General features: G+C 35.7%; 1 protein-coding gene across 2 annotated transcripts in view; it reads left to right on the top strand.

Annotated features, from left to right (window-relative positions):
- abr (ABR activator of RhoGEF and GTPase) overlaps positions 1-22,376 on the top strand; it is a 409,594-nt gene that overhangs the window by 265,936 nt on the left and 121,282 nt on the right. For both annotated transcript variants that reach the window (XM_081366269.1, XM_081366270.1), the window contains 6 exons: positions 3,158-3,279; positions 4,761-4,929; positions 12,362-12,484; positions 12,664-12,739; positions 13,662-13,766; positions 18,903-18,977. In XM_081366269.1, the coding sequence (XP_081222395.1) occupies positions 3,158-3,279; positions 4,761-4,929; positions 12,362-12,484; positions 12,664-12,739; positions 13,662-13,766; positions 18,903-18,977 (670 nt within the window). The remainder of the gene's footprint in view (positions 1-3,157; positions 3,280-4,760; positions 4,930-12,361; positions 12,485-12,663; positions 12,740-13,661; positions 13,767-18,902; positions 18,978-22,376) is intronic.

Below are 22,376 nucleotides of genomic sequence, written 5' to 3'. Positions count from 1 at the left end.
GTATCACGTAGCCTAGAATATTTGCTCTAAAACTATGTGAGAATCACCCTGACTGCTCATTCAGAGAAGACAATATATTGATTTAAAAATTTTACGACGTGTTTTGTGTTAGAAAGCAATATGCGAAGGGGCGGATCACCTCATTAATATGAAAGCTTTCCACACCTGAGAAAGACAAAGAACCTCCCTAATGGCCCTATTAGGAGCTTATCAGGGCCCATCATTCTGACCAACCTTGCACAAAGAATGAGGAGATTTAAAAAAGAATGGCTTTTAAAATTGTTTGGATTTATTTACAGCACAACATAATCCAAAGATACACAACAAAAAAGCACTTATTGAAGAAAGAGACCTTTGTGCCATTCCTAAAAACATTGTACATACCTTTCATTTTCTAAGGTGTTTGATTTTCACTTTACCATGTTCATGTACAGAGACATGTACTGTGAATGTTTAAGTCAGCAGGACTCAGTGGCATCTGGGCCCTGAAAAAAAAAAAAAAAGAACATACTGATATCAAGAGAGAGGCCTGCACGATTTTGGGAATACATTTTAGATTTTTCTTGTTAAAATTGCTTTTTAAAATTCACAGAATACACACACACACTCACACAAATGTTTCCAACAATATATAATGAACACCAGGTTTGTTGTGCCTTGTAGGTATAGGCTATGCGCAGTGCTGCATAAAATAATAAAAATATAGCAGCCTATATATATTTTCAAAAAGATTTCAGTAACAACTAAGCTAGAGAAAAATATTTTGATTATCATGTTACTTCAAATGTTTCCATTCGTTATGATGATATGAAATGAGATAATAGTAAAAACATAAAGCCGTTTGGAGCGTTTTGCTTTTCCAAAATATGATACATTCAAACGCGATTGCGATCAAAAATATGATACATTAAAACGCGATCACGATCAAAAATATGATACATTAAAACGCGATTGCGATCAAATATAAAACATTATGGTTAGGCCTACCATATACATAGCCTATCTACGTTTGAGCAGATATCCACAAACACAGTAACAGTAAACACGGGTCTAAATATTATAATATTCACCATATATCTAGCAACAGTTCAACTGCAATGTGAAATTTATGCAACAATAGCAAACTAATATGTAAGAATTACTTACCTTATCTTTCTTGTCTTCAAATATCGTTCTTCTTCTTCTGATGTAAATCCAATGTAAGCTCAGGCACGTCTTTCAAACTCGACGAAAAGTGAAGTGAAGTGTTTTGTTGTTGAGGTAATGAGGGCGATCGCGTTCCATGTGGAGATTTGCATGTGAATATCTTTTGCGCGAGTGGGCGTGGCCGAATTAAAAATAATTAGGAAGCGTTTGAGAAGCTGGAAATCTTGTTGGTTTTATACAAATTACTTAAACGGAGAATATTTGTTTTCGTTTTGAATCCGATCATTTAAAAGTACACACTTAAATGTTTATAAAGGTGTATGGCTCATAAATGTGTGACAAGTATTCGCTGAGTTTTGTTTCAGTTTATAGACGTGCTCAAGAAAAAAAAGTTCACCGCGACGGAGAGGCAGAACGCACACACTGTTTATTTTCTTTATTTTACAAAAGCACAATGTTTTGATTTGATTGGAAGTGGACACATACAAAAGTAGAAATACCACAGATTCTTTTTTTATATTTATTTTTTCTGTATGACCATAAATGACAGAGAAATTTAAGTTTATAGTGCTACAATGTGGAGAAAATCCAGCAAAACGCGCCGGCGCGTTTGTCGACCTCAGAGGGTTAACACAATCTCTAAAGATAATTAAACAATGACAAAAAAATAATAAATGATTGACCCCAAATGATAGGATATATGCATAAACAACAAGATTACTGTCTTTCCTTTTAAAGTGCTAAACTATTCTACTGAATAAATTTGTTATTCATTATTTCATTTGTGGCATGGTTGTTGGTGACATGGGTGTTTTAGAAACTGCTTATCTACTGGGATTTTCACGCACAACCATCTCTAGGGTTAAAAGAGAATTTTCAGAAAAAGTGAAAATATCCAGTGAGCTGTAGTTTTGGGGGCTAAAATTCCTTGTTGTTGATGCCAGAGGTCAGAAGAGAATAGCCAGACTGGTTTGAGCTGATAGAAATTCAACAGTAACTCAAATAGCCACTTGTTAAAACCGAGGTATGCAGAAGAGCATCTTTGAATACACAACATATAACTTTGACACAGATGGGCTACAGCAGCAGAAGACACACCGGGTGCCACTCCTGTCACCTAAGAACAGGAAACTGAGGCTATAATTCACACGAGCTCACCAAAACGTTGCCTGTTCTGATGAGTCTTGATTTCTTGTGCAACATTCAGATGGTATGGTCAGAATTTGGCATAAACAATATGAAAACATGGATCCATCCTGCCTTGTATGAATGGCACAGGCTGCTGTTGGTGGTGTAATGGTGTGGGGGATATTTTCTTGGCACACTTTGGGCCCCTTGGTACCAATTGAGCATTATTTAAACGCCACGGCCTACCTGAGTATTGTTGTTGACCATGTCCATCCCTTTATAAGCACAATAATGAGCCATGTCACAAAGCTCCAATCTTTTCAAACTGCTTTCACTTTACTCAAATGGCCTCCACAGTCACCAAATTTCAATCCAATAGAACACCTTTGGTAGAACTGGAGATTTGCATCATGGATGTGCAGCCGACAAATCTTCAGCAACTGCGTGATTCAGTCATGTCAAATTCTTGCTATTTGCTCAAGAGAATGATCTATTCAAGTCCACATGTTATTCTAACAGGAAACTGTTCTTATAACCACAGGTAAAGAGCTGTAGTTCCACCCACACAAATTGTAATGCTATTTGCGACTATTTGTTGGAACTGTTTTCTGGAAACACTGAATCGTTGAACTACTTGCGACCATAGTCAGCTATGTCTGCCAACAATGCTTGTAGGAACCGTACCCCTAACAAATAAGAAGATACTCAAAACACAAATGTAGGGAGGCGGAAAGAGAATTTGTAATCATAACTGTTAAAAGCATATAAAAAGGTGCAATACCGCAACCTACTATGTTCAAGTGTCAAAAAGATTTCTGCCACTGGATTAATTGTGTGTTTAGTATTAACATGATATCAATATTTCATTTTTTAAATATCACAGGCTCGTCAGCTGGTGAAGGATGGCTTCCTGGTGGAGGTGTCGGAGGGTACGCGTAAACTCCGTCATGTCTTCCTCTTCACAGACCTTCTGCTCTGTGCCAAGATGAAAAAGACAGCAGTTGGGTATGAACATGGACAGTTCAAATTGGTGTAGGATTCAGAATTTTCACTCAAAAATGCTCTTAAATTTTACTAAATAATTACAAAGAAATGGCAAGTAACACACTGAATAAAACAACATTTTGAAGTAGAAATACTGAAATAGTATTTTATTGTAAAATGTACTCCAATAATCTTTGATTTATTTACAACTTTGAAACCAAATTTTTACAGTTTACATAGTTTACTCACTTTCTCTCTCAGCTATGTATTACCACTACATGCATACATCACATTACAAGCAGTTGTGTGTTTGGTGCTTGTAGATTGTGTTGATTTACTAAGGTGCAATATCATTTGTCACTCTGTTGTTGTCATGGTCACTATGTCAAAGACATCGTACTATTGATTGATAGCTGTTGTTACCCTCATGCAGCTACAGCCTTCCCAGAATAACAGGCATACGTAACACACACACACACACCACACACACACACACACTATAGGCTGTGCATTTGCACATGAAGATACCTCATGAAACTGATTTCGAACAGGCTTCTGAGACAGCGTAATGGTTTAATGATTTACAACAAAATAGAGCAAGATTTGAGACTAAGCGAATATAAATGTACATTTACACACAAACTGACCACCACCAACCACAACTTTCAGATACATATATATATATATATATATATATATATATATATATATATATATATATATATATATATATATATATATTAGCTCAACTGTCATGGAATGGAACACACAGGATTGTGGAATATCATAGGCAGTGAAGGATACATCTATGCTACCTTCAAAAATCGATCAGATGAAGGTATCTCAAGAGACAGGAAGTGAAGCTAACATTAATTTGGAATTAACCTAGGAATGCATCCTCCGATGGCAGCATTTTTAAGTTTCAGACGTTGCCATAATCTACTTTGCCTCATATGCTCGGCATTATGGGGCATTCAGTTCTGGGTTTTGTTCTCAGCACTGGCAGAGACTGTAAAGTATTCAGCATGTTTTTTTCAGACTGAAATTAAGCAGGAGATGATTTTAATTGGTTGTTAAGCATGATGATGAACAGATTATATGCTGCTGCAGAGCCATGTGACTGACAGAGCAGCTGCAGAGCATCACAATCATCTCACAATAAGAGTGCATTATCAAGCATTTCTGCAGTGGAAACACATTTTGATTCCTGAAGCATGCGTGTGTGTACTGTATATATTCTCCATAGTGAGTGCTTAGGTTAATAGCTTACATAAGTCTCAATAGAGCCAGGAAGAAAATTATATCATGAAGCATGTGTTTGCGATCAGGAACGAATTATACACTTAATACACTCAAATTATGTACTTAATATATAAATACATTAAGGTTGTCAATTTAATTTAGTGTGCTTATTTATAAAAATTAAAGCAATAAAAAATAACATAATAAATCATGCTTTTATTTGACAATTAAGTATGTTTCTCTCTTTGTGTGTTTGTCAGGAGGCATCAGCAGTATGAGTGTAAATGGTACATCCCTCTGGCTGATCTGAGCTTCCAGACTCTGGATGACACGGACTCTCTCCCTCACGTCCAGACACTCTCTGAGCACGAGATCGAGGAGATGAAGATCAAGATCTCCACCATCAAAAGCGAGATCCAGAAAGAGAAGGTACGATCTAAATGAGCACTTATGATAAAACCTAAGCTAAAAATTAAGCTAAATATTAGTGGTGCTTGTTAAGACTTTGCCTATATTTAGGGTTGGAAATTTAGCAAACCCTGTATATATTTACAGTACATACATAATTATTAGGCAAGTTGATATTCTGATCAAATATTTTTTTACAATCACATTTTACCAATTGAAAACCACATAATTCTTAATAATTACTATTAAAGGCAGGGTAGGTAGGATTGTTCTACAAAAAAAACATTCCAAATTTGTTGAAACTGTCTTTATATACCAATACATAATTAAAATGTAAGTACTCTGAAAAAGAGAGTATAAAAATCGAGTGTCTGTAGACCTCTCACGACTGTTGTAAGCACAGCTCATTATTTCCATTCACTCCACCCCCTCCCTTCTGAGCTCCTTCCAAAGCCACGCCCCCAAAACACATGAACGCGTGACGCCAAACGCTCAGGCTCAGCTGGAAGACGCATTTATTTACCTGAGACGAGTGGAGAGGAAGGAGCGCAGTGCATGCAGTGACATCATGTCAGAATCACATGTAATAAAATACCTAACTTTATCACTATGAATATAAACAAATAAGATGGCTTTTAGTACTCACTATCAAGCTAGCATATCGATACTGGTAAAGTTTAAAATATATTTTGTTTGATTCGGTAACGAGCTATATTTAGGCTATAGGTAACGAGCTATATTTATAAGGCAAAGCTAAAAACAGGTTGCATTGATACACGTTTTTCCATTACCATCAGTTAAACTGTGATGAAGGTGAATTTCGTGTAAGATTAATAACATATAAGGTGTTTTGCATGTAAGAGTTTCCATGATGAAAACATTGTTATTGACTCTGATGAGGACTAACGTTACACTCCGGTGACAAGTACCGCATCGTCGGTTCGAGTACAGGTCCGGGGTCGGGCGAAGCAGAGGAGGTCGTTCAAGAGTGCGGGCAACCAGGCTCCGAGGAAGTAGTTTTTGCCTTGTTTGCCTTCGCTGACTGCATATGCAGGTGCTTTGAATTTTGAATGCTCTTTCTCTGCCATAATTTTACTCTTCGTAGGTTCCGCGCCTCTCTTGCATTTCTCAAATCAAACGGGTGCGCGCGCATATGGGCAGATCTAGCAACAGGGGTGGTAGCCATGGTTGCGAGAGTGAGTGCAATCACCCAAACCAATCAATTGTTTGGTCCCGAATGGAAATAATGAGCTGTGTTTATTGCAGATTAATAGGTCTACAGTCACTCGATTTTTATTCTCTCTTTTTCAGAGCACTTACATTTTAATTATGTATTGGTATATAAAGACAGTTTAAACAAATTTGAAAAAAAGTTTTTTTACAAAAATCCTTCCTACCCTACCTTTAAGATTGTATATAATCATTAATCGGCAATGTGTAATTGTTGATGAGGGCTTAAAGTGAAAAACGCCTTATAATTTAGATGTGTTATTAACATAGTTCTGGAAAATGGTGGCACTGGAGACTAAAGGGTCCCTGATTGTTTCACACCTTATTCTTCACCCTTATTGTTAAAATCTTTTGCTGTTAATATCTTTTTTTAATAACTTGTTTTTTTGTGACCCTGCTGTGCCAGTGACCAAAATTCATAGTAGTTATTAAGATTGATGTTTTGGAATTGGTCAAATATGCTTAAAAACAAAAAGATTAGAATATCGACTTGTCTAATAATTATGCACCCACTGTAGTGGCCAAAAGTGATTTCCGGCCTAGGAAAATGTACATCACCTTTTATTCAAATGTTATTTTATATGCTTGGAGGAGTCAATTGTTTTATTTGTGATAACGCAATAAAACATGCCAAATTGTGGCTTTTTTGTTTGTTTTTTTGGCCAGGTTGTCATACAAAGAAATTATGTATAACTCATGCAAAAAAACAAAGAGTCAAGAACTGTGGGCAGTGGACTTTTTTTTTGATGGTGCTGAGAACAGGTTCGCCAGATCCTGAACACACAGCGCTCCCATTCTCTGTCTTCATTAATTAACGATCTGTTTAACAGTCCATACAAATTAAACGGTATATGAAAAAGTATTATAGTGTTTGCTGTGTGGTTGTTGCCCAAAGTCGCTCGATAAGCAGAAATACATAAATCATGTTTCGCTTGTTCCTGTGGTACAAACACGTTAAAAAAAGGGGGCTTCCAGAAATAGTTGTAGACACTATGAAAACATTCCTCTAGTGTGAAAGCCCTTATAGTTTACACTTTTGGGGGAGAATTTTTTTTTCTTTTTCATTTTGTGTGTATTTGTGAGTTCAAGTGCAATTCAGTATCGCACACTATATGGGGCTGTTTACACCTGGCCACCTCAATGCGTTTTCTGTGATCAGATAGCTATCCGATCGTGAAAAGACCAGGGCCCGTATTCATAAAGAATCTTAATGCAAAGAGTAGCTCCTAGTGACAAAATTCTAAGAAAATTCTTAGAAATGTGGGCGTTTACTCTTAAATTTAAAGAAAAAATCCTAGTAAAGAAAAAAGTAATTCAGAAAGCATCTTAACCCTTAAAAGAGGTCTTAAGGTCAAAATTGTTAGGAGCACGGACGAGGACTTTTAAGAGGCTTAAGAGTTTCTTTAGCAGAGGAGAAAATGGCAGAAAGACGAAGAAGGAGAAGAAATGTGTTGCAGACAATGGATGACAGTGAGTTAATAAGACGCTTTAAATTAGATCATGCAGGGATCATGTTTGTGACAGATCTTTTTAGAGACACGCTAATATCTCCAACACAGCGCAGAAATGCCATAGCGCCCGAAATGAAAGTAATCACTACATTACGATATTTGGCAACTGGGAAAATTCCATGTTTGATACATTAAACATTCAAACATTCAAACCACCATTTAAATAGACATGCCAACAATCAGTGTAATTAGAAAGAGTGGAACAATTTTTATCATTCTAAGCCAAGCAAATACCTTATAGGAAATCAACAGCATGGTTAATAAAATAAGGATTTATATATATAATGTGTGTGTGTGAGAACGGTCAAATAGGAAAAATTACGCATGTAATTTCAAAGTGAAGGCTTAGAATAGACCCTATACTTAAAATCACTTTTTTCCCCTTCTTGGACAACCAACCAATCACAGTCTTCAAAAGATTGTGTCATACATAGCAACAGGGTCAACCCCGCCTTCTTACTAAGATAAAAGTTTTTGTCTTTTCCTTACTCAGAGTTGCTCTCAGATCAGTCCCGAATTGCTCTTAAGCTAAGACTCCTACGTAAAAGTTTTTAAGCTAAATTAAGAGTTTTCTGAGAGGATTCTTAGAATCTTTATGAATACGGGCCCTGGTGTAAATGCCCTCCGAAACGCATTTGAGACAGATTTAACACTGAAGTGTCCTGGGCCGCATTCCAGATGAAACTGGACAAGTGTAAATGCATCTGGTTGTTGAAACCACATATGTAAATTCCAACAATGCTAAAAAAATAAACGCGTGAGAGCGTGTTATAGGCTATATGTCATGTTATAGCCAGATATGACATCGCTACTGCAGCACGCATCACTATGAAGATGAGCAGCTGAGCATCTATTCATCAAGCCAACACGCAAACTATCGCAAATCAAAGTGAAAGTAAGCCGCAGACACTTAACACACAATCATCTTCATTAAAAGTAAAGAAACAAAATGATCTTACCAGTAATGTTGCCGATGTCTCCTATTGTGGTCTTTGATTTTGAAATTAGCTGATTATCAAAAAAATGCATTTCATATCGGTTGCTTTCGGTGACGTGAACTCCATTAAATCGAATTTATATCTGTGGTTTTGCGAAAACACATTTATATGACCAGGTGTAAATGGAATCGTTTAGATGAATCAGATAGCTATCTGATCCGTAAAACGCATGAAGTGACCAGGTGTAAACAGTCCCTATGAGAGGAGGCTCTCTGTGTGCGTGCATTGGATGTGGTGTGATTGCCGAATTGAGTTCTCTTTTGCATCGTCTTGCGCTTGAAAATGGTTTGATATCATATTAAATGCACACACAGGAACTGATTGATAAGCCAAACCTACTTAATCACCTTTAAAGTATAAAAATATTTTTAAAAAAAATGACTTCAATTGCTATAATTTGTTGTCTGGGCAACATAAAACATCTTTACATGTCGTCACTCAGCTGTGTTCAATAAGTTCTTAACCTAATTATCAGTGTTTTCCAAAAGGTTGTGTCAGACTCCCTTAAGCATTGTTTTTTGGGCCTCTGTTTGTAATTATGGAGAAAATGGATTTTGTGGTTTGTTTACTGATTTTTGGCATTGCCAAAGCAGGTCACCGTGATGCTACAGTTCACATTTAGATTTATCTTAGACAGCCCGCTTCCTTTATTCAGGTGAGGTCACCACAGGACAGCGAGGTAGTGCAGAGGGAAGGTGACACCCCGACTCTTAGCCTCGGTAATGTGGCTGACTCCACTGTATGAACGGATTTGTTTATGCTAGCTGTCAATTAGAGAATCGAACGACTTCTTATCTGGGATTTCTTTAGCTCAGAGCGATTACTGCACCACAGAGTCATGTAGTCCATAAAATTGTCAAGATATAATATAACATCAGCACATTAACGACTGAGGAGTAGGAGCTCAGGAGTCTTTAATTAGCTGTGGAAGCCTGATAACATAATTTCCACTAAAGCTCATACACACATTGAGAGGATGATAGCATCGGCCATAATGGGAAACTTTCACAGACACAAAAATGCTCCTAATATGAATTATTTTTTATATTTATAACATAAAATAGCATTTCCAGAATATCAGCAAGATTGCAAAAGTGATATTGATTTTGTACAACATTTAAATAAACTTAATATTAAGTGACATGTTAGGCATAATATTGTCAATACGGACTGTTTTTGCTTTATTTCTCCAATGAAAAGGTTTCCAAACAAAGCCACAGCAAAAGAGTTAAGTGTCTCTGAGCAACAGAGTGTGTGTTTCATTTCTGAACGATTCGGTTCAGTGATTTAATGACCCATGCATAAGCACAGTCAGTAAGCACTTGCTTTGTTACTGAATGAATCAGCCATTTTGAACGAATCAGCTGAGCGAATGCTTCGACTCACTTTAAGAGAGTAGGGCTGTGTTAGAAATCTCCCCAAACCCTTAGGGCACTAAGGGAACAGCCATTTGTAGTGGTGTCTGAAACCATAGTGGACGTTATCCAGTGCACTCATTCAATTCCATAATGCATCACAATAATGAGTGTACAATCGATGTGCACTCAATGGCCAGAGAATACCCACAATGCACTGTGAGGGTCATGCCGAATAAATTTCTGCGTCTCGGCAGAAGATGGCGCCCACAGCTAAATCATCCATCCATCCATTTTCCAAACTGCTTGTCTAATGTGGGTATAGCATAATATCATAGAGGTATAAATTCCTTTTAAATTGATTATTAAATGGTTTAATAAAATTGAATAATTATAATTTTTTTATTGTATTTTTTATAATGTGTGTGTGTGTATATATATATATATATATATATATGTGTGTGTGTGTATATATATATATATATATATATATATATATACACATTATATATATATATATATATATATATATATATATATATATATATATATATATATATATATATATAGTGGTGTGAAAAAGTGTTTGCCCCCTTGGTAAATATGATCAAATATGGCTGTAAAAAAAATAAATCTGCATTTTTAATCCTTTTGATATTTTATTTAAAAAATGTGCAAGAACCTTTCATTGAAGTAAAATAATTGAAAGTGGGGGGAAAATCACATTATGAAATATATGTTTTTCTACAAAACACGTTGGGAACAATTGTTTGCCCCCTTTTATTAAATACTTTTTGCAACCTCTTTTTTCCAAGATAACAGCTCTGAGTTTTCTCCTATAATGCCTGATGAGTTTGGAGAACACCTGACAAGAGATCAGAGACCATGTCCAAATTCGCTCACTCATTTTCATTCACTCCTTCAAGTGTACTATATTAGTGGACTAATGTAAGGAATAGTGAATGAGGGTATAAGGGGCGATGTTTTAATTTAATGTTTAAATTTAAAAAAGTGAAATTATACTTATAATTATGAAATAGGATGCAGCAAGTCCTAGGTGTGTTTGACTTGAAGCAGCGCTGCGCAGACCGTATGACATCAAAGTATGGTGATTAGAGAGCAGACGGCTCTGTATCCTCGCTGTACTTAAGATGTCACTCAGCAGGTCAAACACACCCAGGACTTGCTGCATCCTATTTCATAATTATAAGTATAATTTCACTTTTTTAATTTAAAACATGAAACATCATTTCAAATTTCTCTATTCAAACTTTTCTCTAAAAGTTCTCTAACTGAATTAAATGATTTTAAACAGGGGCGGTGCTGCGGTGAGCAAGTGATGTAACCGGTAACATTGGCGACACTGACTCGCAGCAAGCCTTCTGTGAAGTTTGCTTTAAAGTTCCACAGAGGTCACACCTTTGGAGTTTTGGCTTGGGAGATCCAGCAGTGTATTTTACTGTGGGCATGGGGTACTTTTTATCCCTGTTTGCCCCACCTGGTGGGTTTGCTGCCAAAAAGCTCTTTTTTTGTTTGTTTCATCTGACCATAGAATCCGGTGCCTTTTGAAGTTCCAGTCATGTCTGACAAACAAATATTCTGTTTTGTTTTTGGATGAGTGAGAATGAATTTTCTTGAAACCCTCCCAAACAACATGTGATGATGTGTTTTTTTTTTTTTTGCTCTCTGACCCCAAAACTCAACTAATCTCTGCAATTCTCCATCTGTGATCCTTGGAGAGTCTTTGGCCACTCAAACTTTCCTCCTCGCTGAGCATTAGGACAATTTAGACACATGTCCTCTCCATGTAGATTCGTTACATCTTTAGTTGATTGGAACTTCTTAAATATTGCTCTGATGCTGGAAGTGGGAATTTTCAATGCTTTAACTATTTTCTTACAGCCACTTTCTATTTTGTGAAGCTCAACAATCTTTTGCTGCACATCAGAACTATATTCTTTGGTTTTACTCATTGTGATGGATGATTGAGGGAATTTGGCCTTTGTGTTTCAACTCCAGTGAAACAAGAAGTCATTGCTATACAATTTCATGTTCCAGGTCACTCTGGTGTGCTAAAAAGAAAAAAGGTAAATATTAATGGGAATGTACTTCAGAGATATTTTACTCATAAAAAATTGTGAGTAAAATAATGTGATTTACCCCCCACTTTCAATTCTTTTACTTTAATAAAAGGTTAAATCTTTGCAACATTTTTTAATGAAAGATCAAGGGGACAAACAATGCAGATTTATTTTTACAGCCATCTTTGACCATATTTACCAGGGGTGCCAATAATTCTGACCACAACTGTAAGTGCATGTTTAATGTACTAATATCAGATTGATTTGTGTGTGAACAGAAAGCACAGAAAGGTCAGAGTCGTAACGTGGATCGTCTAAGGAAGAAGATGAATGAGCAGGAGTCGTGTCTGCTGATACACTCCCCTACCATCCCATTCCGCATCCCCAACAAACACGGCAAGGTACCGCATCGCACAACCATTTGATTTACAACACTGTTATTTGTGAAAAGATATATTTTTAACACTTGTTACACATGACACATACATGTTTTCTGTTTAAATGTTGTGCTTCTGTTGTTTATAGCTTTCCAATAGGGGGAGCCATTGTTATTCTACTCACTGTCTCTTTCTCTCTCCAGAGCTACCTGTTCCTGCTGTCCTCAGATTATGAGAGGTCAGAATGGAGGGAAAGCATTCAGAAACTGATGAAGAAAGGTAAGAAAATGTGTTATTTTAAAAGATCAGATTATTCTCCCTTACAATATCAAATCATCATAAAAAAATTACACAATCCATCATTTCTGTATTAGCCTCGCTGTCACTCCAGTAATGCTCTCTAAGGTTTAAAACTATTTAAAACTAATAGGTCCACTATAGGGCCTTAGCAAATTTAGCAAGAAGGCAGCAAGATGATTTATGTATAATTATTTACAATAGGTTATAATAAGAATGCAGTGGTGAGCTCTCACTTACGATGAGTTTATTTCCACCTGGTTATTTATGCTTATTTTTAGATCCTGTTCCTGCAATCTTGCATTTTTCTGTTCACAAAGTGTTCACAAAGCTATTTACTTTTTTAATAATTATTCTTTTTTTTAACACCTGAAAGACCAGACCAATCTTTTTTCTATGTTTTTTTTTTTTCTTTTCATTAAGAGCCACAAAACATATGTTGCATTTTATGTTTAATTTATTTACCAAAAGGCAATCATTGTCGTCTTTGTCATCCAAGATGGAAGTGGGCTTCAAATAATGTGTTGGACTTGAAGGGATTTGAAGTCATAATGATTCTTGAAAATGATCCTGAAAATGTCCTACCTTTCTGTGGACATCCTGAATGTTCAACAATGCATGTGTAGCAGTGCTATTTTAGTATTATTTATATACTAATATAGTTTTTAATCTTTTATTTATATATTATTATTATTTATATGTTTAGTTTTAGTTTTAATTTTGTTTTAGGAATGTTATGTGCTTGTCATTTTTTCTCTCCATTTTTTATATTATTATTTAAATGTAATAAATTTTTTATTTTAGTTTTAGTTCCGTTTTACTTTATTTCCATTTAGTAATTTTAGTGCTTTAACTGTATAGCTCTTAATTTTAAAGCTCACTATGTGTGTATGTGTGTTTTTAGACCTGCAGGCATGTGTGTTGAGTTCAGTAGAGCTGCAAGTGTTAACCGGCTCCTGCTTCAAACTCAGAACTGTCCACAACATTCCCGTCACCAGCACCAAAGATGGTAAGTGACACATATTTTCACGTTTTTTTTTTCTTTGCTCTCTGATATAGTTATATCTAGAGGGGTCAAATGTAAATGCTGTCTGAATCTGGGGAGACTAGGGTAAAATATGTCAGTGAAATCAATTTCAGTTCATATCAGATGTCCTGAGATACATTTAGTTTAGTTAATATTAGTTTTTCATACATCTCATTTGTCTTTGACTTGAAGAGAACTTCAGTACAAAGCTTATTCTCCATTCCAGTGTTTCTTTCCCTTTTGTTTCCAGTTAAATGCCTTCAGCTCTCATCCCAATAGTTTTTATTTATACTCACTACCCCATTTTCTTCATTCCTCTCTTTCTCTTTCCATCACAGTGCAAAAGTCCAAATGGGATTTTCAGAAATCTAGGTTACAGTCTGGTTCTACTCTACTGATAACCTGTGCAATGTAGATGCTGCTACATTGGCAGGGCAGGGCAGAGTTTCTGAACTTTGTTGTTTGTATTTGTGTGGACTTTTTTTCGATTTGGATGACATTAAATCCATCTGTCCATTATCTTCCACATACAACCCCAGTTAGCAGAGCTGGAGTTAGTCACTATCAAAAGGACAACACTTCCTAAGTGTTGCTATACACATACTCCAAACCTCTTTTTTTGAATTATTAGTGGTTGGAGGTAGATTCAAACATATGAAACCTGCTTATCCCATGATACAATTACTGTAACGTAAAACCTCAAGTCAAATTTATTTATATAGCTCTTTTCAGAATACACATTGTTTCAAAGCAGCTTAATAGAAATTCATGTTGTTAATGTTCATAATATATTAATATCAGGCATTTGAGATTTGCTATATAGTATATATTGCCTTATTTGAGTGTATTGACTGTATGCGAATAAAGTTGGAAATAATAAATCCAACTTTATATATAGAGCTGTATTATAATACAGTTTAAATTTTTGCGACGATATAAACAATCATGCACCCAAGATTTGATAGATATATATAGTATATATTGCTTAATGTGAGTATACTGTATATGCAGGTAAAGTAATATATATCCAGCTTTTAATATAATGCTGGGAGAAAAGTAAGGGATAATGTACATCCAGCCGGTTGTTACTGCAGAATAAACCCCTACAGGGTGATCAGGGCTATCAGGTCTTACGTCACACTGAAGGGATTTATTTTATTCTGCGATAACAACTGGCTGGATGTACATTATCCCACTTATTACATGGCTACTTGCCACATACTGTAAGTAAATAATTAGACACAGAGTATTGACTTGAGTTGAAATATTTTATTAGGGCTTTTTAACGCAAAGCTTCCGCGAAGAAAGCAGTTGCTAGCAAGCGGCAAGTTCAAACTAGATGGAGATTTAAGGGATATGGTATAGTCATACCCCTTATTACATGATATTTCACCTCATAAATAATTATGTGGATGAGAGATATTGATTTGAGATTAAACTTTTTTTTAAATCTTACCTGTTTGTTATCTTATAATCCATTACAGTATACAAAACAGTTGTTGCAAAATGGCAGCAGCTGCATTTGCATGAAACAAGAGAGTGAGTCCATACCCGGATGACATAATTAAATAATTGTACGCAGAATATTGATTTGAGTTTTAATATTTTATTAGCTCACCAAACGCAAAACTTCCACCAAAGAAAAAACGTTCCTAGCAATCGTATAGCGCTGACTTCAGTTACTCGGATGAGCCTGTGTTGCGATTGACTAATCAGAATCAAGTATTTCAGAGAGCCATGTTATAATATAGTTTACATTATTCGATGATTCAACAATGAAGCAATGGAGATTTGCTATATACTACATACCACTTAATGCATACCACTCAAGTGTTTTGTTTCTTTCAATAAATAATTCCATTAGAACTAATAATCAGATTAAAACTGTTTAATTTATGTATTTATTCTTTCTTTTATTCTGAATTCTTATTTATTGTATTTATTTATTTTGTTATCAATGCTCTGACCACACTGCAACATTAAATAAATGAATAAATAAAATATTGATTTGAGAGGAGAATGCTGTTGTTGAGCCATTAGAAGCATATATATATATATATATATATATATATATATATATATATATATATATATATATATATATATATATATATATAATATGTATGTGTGTGTGTGTGTGTGTGTGTGTGTGTGTGTATCTATAATAACTATTTAACTTGGAGAACATCTACAGAAGTACAAACCACTGTGGATTTAAAGCTAAAATGAATGTGTTTACTGTATGCGTGACACAGAAAGACCCCCTCTGATCATCCCCTGAACCCCACAACATCCCTCCTGCTACGAAATTTAAGATGCAGGGAATGAGGTGAAATGAGGAGCATCTGGTGAAGGAATGTAAACCCTGCCACATATATACCCCCATGAACCCCATTTACACTCACAAATACTCTCATTCCTCTGGATACCAGTAGTTTGAGCTGACAAATCAGGACTGTAAGAAGTGTTTGTCTTCATTATGAAAGGAACGGTGACACTGGGAACTCTTAAAAGGAGGGAACAGTAATTAAATGATGGCCGGCTGCTGTTCAGTGCTTGAGCTTAGAACAGAAAAAGTCTTAGTTATTGCTTTGATGCATCAAAAAAGGATTGGTTAAATGTGGGTTCATGAAACACTATGGTTTCGGGATGCTTGTTGTGAATTTAAATTAATTTAGGTGAGATACCCACACCAAAATGAATTATAAGGCTTTTAAGATCTCTTTATGCTTTTAAACATTTGTTGCTTTTTACTCCAGGTTTGGCAAAATTCTGAATTTAAGAATTGACTCTTAAGTCATTCAGTTCAATTTGAACTGAATTGGCTACAACACACGTTGAATTGTAATTGTAATTAAAGGAAGTAGAATTGATTGCATAAAAGTTCAGTAGTGAATACATTATAGGCTAAAGCCTAAAACTTTCAAACTTTGAGCAATAGTTTAAGCTATAAAAATTCGTCTTGACAGATTTTTCTTTTATTGTCTTAAACTTTCTAAAAAATTTCAGTTCATTTTAATTTAATTTCATTAAATAATTGAATAAATATTATGATTAGAATTGCATTTCTACATCCTGTTTGCTCTATTACCTATATTACATTTATAGGTTCAATAATTGACTTGGAATTTAAAACTAAATTTAAATTCAGGAATTGAAAGTAAAATTCAAGAAACCAAAGGCCACTTCACATTGCACAGATAAACGGCAACCAACACAGATTACAGTATGACACTTTTCAGACATTCCACAACCCGGCAAATGCTAATCGAACACATTCAGTCAGTGAAAACAAGCATCGACTAACGCCAACAGATGGTAACACACTAATCTGACAAAACCAGACGCAGTGTCTGTTGTTATTGGTACAGTCATACCCCTTATTACATGATATTTCACCTCATAAATAATTATGTGGATGAGAGATATTGATTTGAGATTGAACTTTTTTAAAATTGTACCTGTTTGTTATCTTATAATCCATTACAGTACTTGCTTTTAAAACACACTTTTTGTGTGAAATCATATTTATTTTGTCTATCAAAAGTGTGGACAAAATAAATTTCACTATTTCTAATTTCATACTCAATTTCTAATGCAGTGCAGCAAATATAGACTCGGTGCCAAAACCCCCTCTTCACTGCTTCTCACAAGGCGGTCCTGCTTGGTGCTCACTTGCTGCTCCTGCTCCCAGTGTGAATGCACTCATTGGTTAATGTGCACGGCACGCCGAAAGAAATTTGCGCCGCTCATGCATGTGGTTGTAAAGATGCCTAAAGAAACATTGATCAACAACATAGAGCACATCAAATATGGTTAATGTGAAGTTCAAACATTCTTGCTTAACATGCAAAAACTAAACTCAATGGTTCCTAACTGTCTTTACACGCTGTAAAGTTGACTCGTCTTTAAAGGTAGATGAGGGGTTTGTGTAGGAAAGGTGTTTCAAAACAGCCTTTTTTTGTCTTAGAGATGATTTTACTTTTTCTTTAAGGTGAGTTTGAGTTTAATCAAACTGAATGATGAGATTACATTTGATTCTTACTTTTGGACTGGATTATGATCTCATGTCCACAAACACCATCAGGTCCATGATTGTTTACTCTCTCTTGTGTTGTTCTGATGAGGCGGTGTAGGTTCAAAGAGCTTCTCTGCTAGTTCACTTCCTGCTAAATAAACGTAGAGAAAGAGAGACTGCAACTTGAGCACTGCCACCCACTGCTTCTAATATTGATACAATAAGCCACTCTGTGTGTGTGTGAGAGATTCGGTCAAGGCCACCCTGAAGTGGTCACTGGTTCTGTGATCCTGGAGACCCCTCACGTGTAGCAGGTTTCCTCTCAGGACAAGAGCCTTTAAGTCCATAAGAATTCTCACTTTCACATTTCTGGGGCTTATCATAAATATTGTATCTTGTAAATATTCATTAATCATGTTTTTATTTAATCCAGTTCACATGATGTTAAACTCTTTTGGAATGGATATCCAAACTCACGGTTTTAGTTAAGGAAGCTGTAGACTCTCAGTTATTTGACACTGTTTTCATTTTCTCTGACATCTGCATTCTTTCCACCAGCACTAATTTACAGAGTTCTTCATCAGTGTTTCCAGTGCAGACCAGCCTAAGTCAGGGGGCTGTGACTCTTGATATGATCTGATCTGTATGTAATAGATCTTGCAACTAGTGCATGACATCACAATTATAAAAGCACTCCCCTTCGAAACGTTTAGTCAGTCATATTTCTAGTCAATCTGACTTTACATTACTGACTGATTGGCTTTTTCAGTACTGATAACAATGCTTGTCAGATAGCCTGATATTTACTATCACCAGTCCAGCAGAGAAATGGATCACACAGACAGGAGATTTGCTATTAGAATAGAACTGTTAAAATTATAACAAACTCAATCACCAGCTGCTCACATTCTTACTGATGAGCACAGAGAGGGAAACAGAGATTACTAGATATTAGTGCTCTGGGATACACCAGGTGTCGTCTTTCCCTTTGAGAACTGTTGTTCAAAGATGACTAAAGCAAAGAGTTGCACACTTCATAAATTCACTAATTTCCCTCTCAGACACACATACACTTACTGAGTGTTTCTTGTTTCTTCCAGACGAAGAATCTCCTGGTCTATATGGCTTCCTGCATGTGATTGTCCATAAAGCCATGGGCCTGAAAGAATCTGCCAGTAAGTTAAAGTGTCTTGTCCATTTTACATGCCATTATCAGACTGTGTGTTTTGCTTTTTTCTATTGTGTTGTTTTGTCGAATGTAAGACTAGAACAAACATTTATCCTGCATAATAACTCAATAATGTCAATTTCAGTTTCTTAAAAAAAATAAAAACCTTATAAAAAACCTACCTTAGATGTTTTAAAGGAAAATACTGTAGTTAATTTTAATAATAGTTCATTTTAATAGTTAATAAAATAAGAGTATAGTTAACAGCTTTATAAATCAGCATATGTATTATTTTTATTATGCAGAGAACAAGTAATTAGCTGTAGACATTGTAGTTTGGGCATGTTGGGATGAAAGAGGAAGAGTGTGACTGAGAAACCACACATTTTTTCATGTGTTCACATAAGATGAACTTCCCATCATTTAGCTGTAAACACTATTGCATATAATTGTGATAATAATAATTATAATTAGTTACATTTATATAGCACTTTTCTGGGTACTCAAAGCGCTTTACATAGAAGGGGGGAATTTCCTCAACCACCACCAATGTGCAGCATCCACCTGGATGATGCGACGGCAGCCATATTGCACAAGGACGCCCACCACACAACAGCTTACTGGTGGAGAGGAGACAGAGATGAAGCCAATCAGAATATATGGGGATGATTTGGAGGCCATGATGGACAGAGGCCAATGGGCAAATTTGGCCAGGATGTAACACCCCTTCTCTTTTTCGAAAGACATTCTGGGATTTTTAATGACCACAGAACACAGAATGTCAGGACCTCGGTTTAACGTCTCATCTGAAGGATGGTGCTTTTTGACAGTATAGTGTCTCTGTCACTATACTGGGGCATTAGGACCCACACAGACCACAGGGTGATTACCCCCCCTACTGCCCTCACTTACGTCTTCCAGCAGCAACCTACTTTTCCAAGGGAGTCTCCCACCCAGGTACTGACCAGGCTCAACCCTGCTTAGCTTCAGAACAAAACAAATCAAAAAGAACAATCATGGAAGATTGTTGACTGAATTAGTATGATATAAATAGGAGGAAGTTCGTCATCTGACCAATCTATCTGAAGGATTTGTGAGATATCGTTAACTTGTAGAGCCTCTTATTGTATTATCAACACAAGGAAGACACAAGTGTAATAAAAGGGTTTTATTAACAAAAGGATAGACACGAGTAACTAACAACTACTTAATGGATAAAGTGCAAAACAAAGACTGATAAATGCAAGTGACTGAGTCGGATGTTACTATGGCAGTTATTCTGATTCTGATTCTGCTTATCAAATCCGGTTCTTGTCGATTCTTGTTTCCGATTCCAATATTTTTTGGAGAGAAAAAAAGGGCAAATACTTGAAGAATAAATATTTCTACCTTTTATTCATGCTAATTTTAAGCAATAACCAATAAAATGGCTAAAGTGAAAGGAGTCTCTTCAAATAAAGATTGTACTGATTACATTATTATTCCAGTAGGTGGCAAAAATCGACTGTTATTTTTTCTTTTCTTTGAATCATTTATTTAAGATGACTCTAGAGATTCATTAAAAAACGGTGAATCATCCATTAATTAAACAGGTATTTATAAATGAGACACTGAATTAATTAGTTTTAAACGTGTTTGAATTAAAAATCCAAATGAGTATTTAAAAAAAAAAAATAGACTGGAACATGTTATTCTGTGTAGTTGTCTGATGTTGTAATCGAGATCTCCATTTTAAACAAAACAAAAACGATTTTAAACCAAATAGATTCTCAGTTTATCCTGAATTAGGAGCCGTTCACATATTGCGTCTCTCTCCTCGTTTCCACAAGCGCCTGCGCTCCCGTGGCATCTGTCGTTGCTATGCAACCATGAACTGCGCTCTCCATGATGTCGAGGAAGTATCAGCAAATTATTATTTGATTTCTAGCCCTTGCATTAGCTTTACTACTAGATATTAGGGATGCACCGATCCACATTTTTTCACTTCCGATCCGATCCCGATACCTGAATTTGGATATCGGCCGATACCGATACTATTCCGATACCAGAGCTGTGTTTGCTTTAATATTATTATTATTATCATTGTTTATTTTATATGATGCTGAAATAAACTTCTCTCAACAGGCAAGTATGATATGTAACTTAAAGTACGTATGTATGCTTGTATGTCCCAAAAGGCAACTTGAGGTAAGAATAAGGTCAGAAAAGGAAGTCAGAAAAACAGGAAATCCTGTTAACAGGAAAAATCCCATTCTGAAAACAAATATGCAACTGTAAGGGTTTCAAATTTATTGTCATGTCAATATTTATTACATTCCCAAAAAGTCAAATACTTGAGTGTTGAAATGCTCGATCATCTAGTGTATATATCTATACCCGCCCGCGCCCTCAGATCATTTGGACGCGGCTGTGTTCAAGAGATAACAACGATATAAATACTGTTCGTTTTCTCACACAAACCGCTCGTTTCGTGTCTTAGGCCGTCAATGTGTACTTACGATTGGGGAATTGTTTAATTTGGACGATGGGGAATTGTTTTAATTTGGACTTTGTGCTTGCTCTTTGAGACCGTGACCATAGACCTGCATGAAATGACTGACAGACAAGAACGGTTTGACCTAAAAATATCAAAATTGAAACTACTGCGGAAAAAAAGACACCTACATCTTGGATGCCCTTCAGGTAAGCTAAAACATACCAAAATTGAATTTCAAAGTGAACTATCCCTTTAAGTACATGGTCTTGTACCTTTGTCTTTTTATCAGATTTTCGAAGACCTTTTTGCTTCAAATCAAAGTTTCTAATGTTGTGATTCACCTTGTAGCTGGCTGGTTTGGTTCTTTCTGTATATGACTTTAAGACTCTTTAAGATGAAGACTTTTTAAAAATATATTTGGGGAAAGGGAATGGGAAAATACTTCTGGAACCTAGGCCGCTGACAAATTGGGCCAGAACTCGACCTTCCGTTTCGTTCCACACCTGCTGAATTTAACATGCATGTAATTAGATCATGTCACTTTTATTCACTAATAAATAATTAACTTAATATGATTAATATCTTAACTTACTTTACTGTTTAAAGTGTTTAGCATTGTCTATTGTCTCACGCAATATTTTTTAATTTGTTTTAATCTTAAGAATTTTATTCAAAAAAAAATTTCAATGTATTTCCTCTTTACTACCAAATAAACTTCATTGTAAAATGAGTTGTGAACACAGTTTCATGTTGATTGTAAATCAAGCAGACAAAGGCCTCTGCAAAAGATGAAATAAGTACACTGTGGGATTCTTGCACATGGAAACTCCTCTGTTACATAAGTTTCTTCTTAGTATAGATGAAAGTGGCAGAGATGAATCTGTATCTGAAAACTCCAATCTCAAATCCAGTCGGTTCCGTCACACAGGA

Source organism: Scardinius erythrophthalmus, assembly GCF_964197995.2.
Source record: "Scardinius erythrophthalmus genome assembly, chromosome: 5".
Taxonomy (NCBI): domain Eukaryota; kingdom Metazoa; phylum Chordata; class Actinopteri; order Cypriniformes; family Leuciscidae; genus Scardinius; species Scardinius erythrophthalmus.
The sequence above is the reverse complement of the archived record's forward strand: the minus strand, read 5'-3'. Positions and strand labels throughout refer to the sequence as shown.